This window comes from Triticum dicoccoides, chromosome 2B, assembly GCF_002162155.2.
Source record: "Triticum dicoccoides isolate Atlit2015 ecotype Zavitan chromosome 2B, WEW_v2.0, whole genome shotgun sequence".
NCBI classification, from domain to species: Eukaryota; Viridiplantae; Streptophyta; class Magnoliopsida; order Poales; family Poaceae; genus Triticum; species Triticum dicoccoides.
This window is the reverse complement of record NC_041383.1, coordinates 164,996,977-165,004,839: the sequence shown is the minus strand read 5'-3', so window position 1 is coordinate 165,004,839 and position 7,863 is coordinate 164,996,977. Positions and strand designations below refer to the sequence as shown.

Here is a 7,863-nt window from a genome sequence, read left to right as displayed (position 1 = left end):
GCAACTCCAATTCCATATTCTCCTCCTCAATTCTTTTCAATTTTTTCTTCAAGTAGTAGTTTTCTTTTTCAACTAAATTTAATCTCTCAACAAGATGGTCGGTTGGAATTTTTGGTTCACATACCTCCTAGAGAAAAATATCTATGTCGACTTGATGGGCATAATTTTTCATAAACAAGAATTGCAACAACTAGTTATAAAAGAGAATATACCACATCCGAATCATAACCCAGACGAGGGCCGACGGGGACGGATATCAAACCCATGCCACTATGTATAAGAAACAACACACAGGTAAGAAAACTATACAAGTAACTATATTTCTAAATCACACAAACATGATTTATTTAGGGATAATTGGTTTTATGCCCCTAGTTGTGTCCCACTCGACAGGATTCCCCTAATTTCCAAAAGCCAGCGGTTCTGTCCAACCCACATTGGTCATCTTGTGCTTTTGCCCTTTGACCATTTGACTGTCACTTTGAAAACTTCATAACTATTCATACTAAATCAGAAAAATGCAAATAAGATACCAAAATGTTCGAAAAAACATCACCTGTATGTCAATGTCACTTGCATTCATGAAAAAAGTGTTGGTAAGTACCCATCCGAGTTTTAGCTCTTATCGCACCACCATGAACAGTACAATCTTAAAATGTTCAAAAAAATCCAAAAAAATTGGTGTCAAAGAATGACAAATGTTTTAAGTGCTTGCCAAGTTTCATCAGGGAATGGCATTTGTGGAAGTCATGGAAAAAGAACAATCTATTTTGGAGTGTTGATTGTTTTTTTGCCATTACTTCCACAAATGTCATTCTCGGATGAAACTTGGCAAGCACTGAGAACATTTGTCATTCTTTGACACCATTTTTTTTGGTTGTTTTGAACTTTTTAAGATTCTACTGTTCATGGTGGTGTGATAGGAGCTAAAACTCGGATGGGAACTTACCAACACTTTTGTCATGAATGCAAGTGACATTGGCATACATGTGATGTTTTCCGAACATTTTGGTATCTTATTTGCATTCTTCCGATTTAGTATGAATTAGTTATGAAGTTTTCAAAATGATGGTCAAATGGTCAAAGGGAAAAAGCACAACACGACCAAAGTGGATTGGACAGAACCGCTGGCTCTTGGAAATTAGGGGCAATCCTATCGAGTGGGACACAACTAGGGGCATAAAACCAATTATCCCATTTTTATATAAAAAAGATAAGAACAAGAGGCTCACCAAGGTGGAGCCGGCGACGGGATGGTGCGGGCGATCGACGGTGGTTAGGATGGGGACGGGAAGGCACTAAGTAAACCACACCTACATATGCAAACTAAGAGTTAATTTGAGCTCAAATTGCATATAAATCAAATAAACAACCACATATAATAACTCCCAAACTAAATCCCACAAATCACTATACTTATAAAGCATTGCAAGAGCTAATCTTGCAATGAGAGATGAAAGGACAATGTTGCTAACCTTTGTGATCACTTGGATGGATGGGGGGCCTTCAAATCTTGACAAATTTTGCCAAAATTGAAGGATGATCTCGAGCAATGGGGAAGAACCACTACTAGAAAAAGGGCTATAGATGCGATTGACACTAATGGCGCACCAGACAAGTGGTGCGCCATTAGTATATACTAATGGCGCACCACCTTCTGATGCGCCATTAGAGTTGAAACTACTAATGGCGCACCATGTCCACGGTGCGCCATTAGTATCAATTTTTTTTTGAACTAGTGCGCCTGTCCAAACATACTAATGGCGCATCCATAGTAAGTGCGCCATTACTAGTTGTAACTAGTAATGGCGCACCAGCCAGAAAGTGCGCCACTAATGTTATTTTTTTTATTATTTTTTAATTCTTTTTTTTGCAAAAGTACTAATGGCGCACTCACACGCGGTGCGCCATTACTAGAGTCATCGAAAACTCAGGCACGTGGACGACGCACACCCTCCTGCTCGCGCGAGGTCAAAAGATGCCTTCGACTCTCTCTGACCGGTAGGCCCATCATCATCATCGCAGAAACAGGCCAAAAGGATCTAGTAGCAGTATCACTCCCACATTTCCGTCAGTTCAGGTCACCGCACCGCACCACCACCGGTAGCCATGGGACCCACAGGTCAGTCTCGCACCCTCTTGCTTCTGCTCCTCGCCGCCGCCGCCGCCGCCGCGGCGCCAGAGCACGAATCCTTGCTCCGCCTCCCCTCCTCGGCGCGCTCCCTCGCCCCGAAGACCCCCCGCTCTGCCGGCGCCGACCTCATCCGCGCCCTCAACCTCCACCCCCGCGACGCCTTCCCCAGCCGCCCCGGCGGCGTCGGCGTCGGCGGCAGCGATGCTCTCCCGGCCGGAACCCTCGTCGAGAGGCCGATCCGCCTCGCGTCTCTGGTGGCCGGAGACGACGGCGGCGGCGGGACGTCGGTGAGCAACCTCGGGCACCACGCCGGGTACTACCGCCTCCCCACCACTCACGACGCCAGGTGAGCGGAGCTCACTCCTCCCGTCTCATGCCGCGTCTCACGTGAGGATCCAGTTCCCGTGTCTTGACATCTGCCACTTTTGCGCACCGTGTAGGCTCTTCTACTTCTTCTTCGAATCCAGGCAGCACAAGAAGGAGGACCCCGTGGTGATCTGGCTGACGGGAGGGCCCGGCTGCAGCAGCGAGCTAGCCCTTGCTGTTAATTTTTCAGGGTTTTGCAATTGGTAACGGACTTACAGATCCAGCGATACAGTACAAGGCATACACCGATTATGAATTGGATATGGGTTTAATCACACAGTCAGAATTTACCAAGATTAATAAAAATAGTTCCTGCTTGTGAATTTGCTGTCAAGATGTGCGGTAATTATTCCTGGACTCATCGTTTGCTTGTGTGTAATAAATCTGTACCATTCGTCAATTGGTCTCTTGGAGACTGTCTTCATTAACATCATTGCTTTGTTGTGCCAATTTGTTCATGGAAGTAAGAAAAGGCATAAGCCCAACTCGGATATACCTCACTTGATTTTGTCTTTTGTTTCAGGTACCTCTAGCACTGTATCTTGCTTTGCTGCCTATTTTGTTTGCAATACAATATTCAGTTCCATTAGGTTGATAATCGGGAACAAAAATGTAGGGTGGAATACAAAAGTTTATTTGGTTTTTCCTCATTTTTTGAAGTTTTCTGATTGATCACCTCATCTTTGCAGTATTATGACATCAGGAAGCCATGCGTGGGGAGCCTATGCTATGATTTTTCTAACTTGGAGAAGTTTCTCAATCTGAAATCTGTCAGACAGAGCCTAGGCGTTGGAGACATAGAGTTTGTTTCCTGCAGCCCGATCGTCTATCAGGCTATGCTCTTAGATTGGATGAGGAACCTTGAAGTTGGGATCCCTGAACTCCTTGAGAACGACATCAAAGTGCTGATTTATGCTGGAGAGTATGATCTCATATGCAACTGGCTAGGTGAGTGTCTTACAACTTGCAACAAAAAACTCTTGAAAATTGTATGCTATATTTTGCTTCTGTTTTGTCCATACCACATATCATCTGAGATTCTTCACTCTTAGAATCACATTGCCACACTTTTGTCATGTGATACTTGTGCTATGCTTCCTTACAATTGTGATTCGTGCAAGAGATCCATTAAGAATTTAATGGGCTTTAATATGCATTCATATAGCTTGAATCTTGATCGGTTCTGTAGTATGGAAATCGTCTTGAAAGCACAGTTTAGAAATATATGTTGTCACACATTTGAATAACGCAAGGCATAATTGACCTAGTAGAGGTCATCTATACTTGTCAAATCACAGAAAAGGATAAAATCTACCTTCAATGCTTTTCATGCTGTGTTGTACATAACGGCAAACTGTATAACAAGTGCATGAAATAAGTAGGACAATATACGGTTCAAAATAAATATGCTTCGCTATTGGTTTTCTTGATTCTGGCTTTGTTTTCCTGATGACATACATATATAATCTACTGGTGACTTGGGCAGGAAACTCAAGATGGGTAGACTCTATGGAATGGTCTGGAAAGAAAGCCTTCGTGTCCTCGGTGGAGAAACCCTTCACGGTTGATGGAAAAGAAGCCGGCATTCTAAAAAGCCACGGCCCTTTGAGTTTTTTGAAGGTACGCAAATGCAAAGCTGACCCCCTTACCAACAGTCAGTTCTGGAACAAACAATAACCAGGCCTTTACTCAAGAGATTATCTGTCAATACAGTAGAGCAGAGTGTTATAAGGGCAAATGCCTGTTGCGTATTGTGCCGCGCTACATCAGTTTGGATTTTACTGTGAAACTAACTAGAGATGTTTTTGGCACTATGATCAGGTCCACGATTCTTGTCACATGGTACCCATGGATCAACCGAAGGCCGCCTTGGAGATGCTCAAGAGGTGGATGTCAGGAAACCTTTCAGACGCCTCCTCGAGCTCTCAGAGGCTCGACTTCGCCATATAATCCATCCTTGCGCTGGCTATGCACGCACATGCCTTGGGATGATCTTAGGTGATGGGAAGCTCGTCGGCGACCGTGCATACGCTATTTCCCTTGTACGGTGCTCGAGCTTGATGAGCGTGTAATAAAAGGCTTTCAGAGGATTGCTGGGGTAATGCGAATGCCGAATGTATCACGAAGATTATCGCCAATGAGTGACATCTGGACTACTTTATGCATTCCCTTATGCCTCCTTTGGTTCGCAAGATTCTAGAAAAGAACATACTAGAAAATTGATAGGAATGCATGTGTAAAATAGAGGGTTAGAAAAACTCAGAAATTTTGCAAAGTTGGGTGTTTGGTTCATAGGAATTTGAAAAACACAGGAATCCTGATAAACAAAGTCAAACAATAAAAGGTACTCCCTCTGTTCACTTTTATAAGACCTCGAAGACATTAGTATGAAAGGCTAGTCATAGTGGAAGTAAGGGCCTGTATAAAACAGAAAACTATGTAACATGTGCAAAAAACAGAAAATAAAAAATAAAAAAACCTAATATTCATACTAATGGCGCATCACATGACAGTGCGCCATTAGTATGACAAAGCATACTAATGGCGCATCACTGGACAGTGCGCCATTAGTATGCCGCGGTCACTAATGGCGCATCCCATTGTAGTGCGCCATTAGTATGCCAAAGCACCTGGGTATACATGGCCCCTGAGAGGCATACTAATGGCGCACCCTGGCCTATACTAATGGCGCACCAGTGGTGGCGCACCAGTGGTGCGCCATTAGTAAAAATTACTAATGGCGTGCTAGTAATGGCGCACCACTGATGCGCCATTAATGGCCAAATTAGGTGTGCCATTAGTAGGGGTTTTTCTAGTAGTGAACAGAGGAGAGGAAGGCAAACAGAGAGAAATGGGCTCGGGCTCGATGAAGGGTTTATATAGAGGCATCTTTAGTCCCGGTTAGTTATACAAACCGGGACTAAAGGTGCATCTCTAGTCCCGGTTCGTGCCATGGACCAAGACTAAAGGTGTTGGTGGGGTCCCAGCCTGACACCAGCATGCAACCATCTCTTTATTCCTGGTTTGTGGCATGAATCGGTACTAGATGTGTAACACGAACCAGGACTAATGAGTGCCGCCCGCCTAGCTGTTGGAACCGGCACTAATGATCACATTAGTGTCGGTCCGTAATTGAACCGGGACTAATGAGGTAAACATTAGGTCATTTTTCTACTAGTGAGCAGAGGTTGAATAAAGGTCAATATTAGAGGCACGGATCTTGACGATGGTCATAAAGATGGTGCCAGTGTCCACGGTCTTAGCGAGAGGCTTCTATTATTGTAACAGAGCAACCATTTTAAAAAGACAGTCAACTGAAAGTTTAGGAAAAAACACGTTTGGTAGTAAACTTGTTCTGACTCATCCAGAAGGACCAGCCGAATGCAGCGAAAGCAAGCCAAAACACACAACAAATTGGCCTAGAAAATTCAAGAGGTAAGTAAGAAGATCATCAAAACATTCCTGGTTCCAGTTAAGGTTCAACCATGATCGGATGCAACTCCAGCCCATGCGAGCAAGATCACAATTAAACATAATGTGTTTTGTGTGTTCATTCTCTCTACAAAGAGAATGGCTAGCAGCTGCAGGTCCACTTCTTTTCAGGATTGATCACTAGCCGGCAAACGAAGTCTCGCCGCCTGCCAAAGAAAGATTTTGATTTTAGGAGGAATATGTGCCTGCCATATCGCTTTGAACAAGTTCCAGCTAGAGTGATTTAACCGAGAATCTGCCCGAGGACATGTGCAGCTAAACAAGCTGTGTGGAGTCTCTGAGAGCACTTGAAAAAGGGGAGAAAGCCCCTGCTAGTTCTCCAACTCTATAGGGGACAAAGCTCGACACAACCCTATGTCCCAGATATTGGCAACAAGCTCCAAAGTGGAGATGGAAATACATGGAAATATAGGAAAACAAAATAGGAAAGGAGTGGCAGGGGGGGGGGGTAAGGCAACGGACTAACTACGCTATTTTTAAAAGATACCTGGCTTTTGATGATTCCCCATTGGGCATGCAATTCCTAAACCCGTACATGATCATGCAACGGAAAAATGTTTATGTTGCATTGGTGCTTGGGGTGATCCTGTTGAATATTAAATTTCTATGAATGCTAGTTGGGATTAATGGATGGATTGGATTTCTTTGGTTCTGAGGTTGATGTTGGTCAACCTATTTGATGAGGATGGCTCATTTTGGTGGAAGCTTAAAAATTCAAGTGGTTTTTCTTTTAAATCCATGATGCATATGTTATTAACAATTATCAGCTTTTTGAAACAAATACATGTGGAAATTAAAGGTTCCATTCAAAATAAAGATTTTTATGTGGTTTTTACACAAAGGTGTAATTCTAGACCAAAAATAACATGGTCAAGTGTCGTTGCAAGGAATGCAAAAGGTTGTGTGTGCTCAGGAGGAAAACATTTATCATTTATTCATATCTTGCTTGTTTGTGATTTTGTTCCGATGGATTGTGCATGTAAAGTTAATTCTACCACCCTCATACGTCCAATTTTTATCATGTTTTTCTACTATTATTTATGATGTTTTTATGCATAATAATGCTTTTTGGAGTAATTCTAATGACTTTTCTCTGATAATATGCAAGGTATACATAAAGAGGGAGAATTTCGGTAGCTGGAAATCTGGACTTGGAAAACCTACGCCAGGCCACCTATTCTGCACAACTCCAAATGAGCTGAAACTTTATGGAGATTTCTTATGGAATATTTGAGGAATATTGGAACCAATAAGTACCAAAGGGGGCCCCCAGGTGGGCACAACCCACCTGGGTGCGCCAGGGAGCCCGAGCGCGCCCTGGTGGGTTGTGCTCCCCTCGGCCCACCTTCAATGCCCATCTGCTGGTATATAAGTCATTTTGACCTAGAAAAAATAAAGGAGAGGACTTTCGGGACGGAGCGTCGCCGTCTCGAGGCGGAACTTAGGCAGGAGCACTTTTGCCCTCTGGCGGAACTTCCCTCCTGGAGGGGGAAAACATCTTCATCATCATCACCAACAACTCTCCCTTCTTGGGAAGGGCAATCTCCATCAAAATCTTCAACAACACCATCTCCTCTCAAACCCTAATTCATCTCTTGTGTCCAGTCTTTGTACCGGAACTATAGATTGGTGCTTGTGGGTGACTAGTAGTGTTGATTACATCTTGTAGTTGATTACTATATGGTTTATTTGGTGGAAGATTATATGTTCAGATCCATTATGCTATTTAATACCCCTGTGATCGTGAGCATGTTTATCACTTGTGAGTAGTTACTTTTGTTCTTGAGGTCAAGGGAGAAATCATGTTGCAAGTAATCATGTGAACTTGATATGTGTTCGATATTTTGATAGTATGTATGTTGTGATTCCCT

General features: G+C 43.3%; 1 protein-coding gene across 1 annotated transcript; it reads left to right on the top strand.

The window, feature by feature from the left end:
• The first annotated feature begins 2,062 nt into the window (after positions 1-2,062).
• On the top strand, positions 2,063-4,495 carry LOC119360733 (serine carboxypeptidase-like). Its single transcript, XM_037626249.1, has 6 exons — positions 2,063-2,480; positions 2,575-2,705; positions 3,024-3,112; positions 3,190-3,448; positions 3,987-4,120; positions 4,322-4,495. Exons 1-6 carry the CDS (start codon positions 2,110-2,112, stop codon positions 4,448-4,450), a joined length of 1,113 nt encoding a protein of 370 aa, XP_037482146.1. The 5' UTR covers positions 2,063-2,109; the 3' UTR covers positions 4,451-4,495.
• Positions 4,496-7,863: the final 3,368 nt, after the last annotated feature.

Bases quoted from the DNA above. Each gene is read 5' to 3' on its own strand.
- LOC119360733 (XM_037626249.1), top strand. From the start codon at position 2,110: ATGGGACCCACAGGTCAGTCTCGCACCCTCTTGCTTCTGCTCCTCGCC. The intron at 2,481-2,574 runs GTGAGCGGAGCT...CGCACCGTGTAG, and splicing joins CCCACCACTCACGACGCCAG to GCTCTTCTACTTCTTCTTCG. The intron at 2,706-3,023 runs AACGGACTTACA...CTTTTGTTTCAG, and splicing joins TTCAGGGTTTTGCAATTGGT to GTACCTCTAGCACTGTATCT.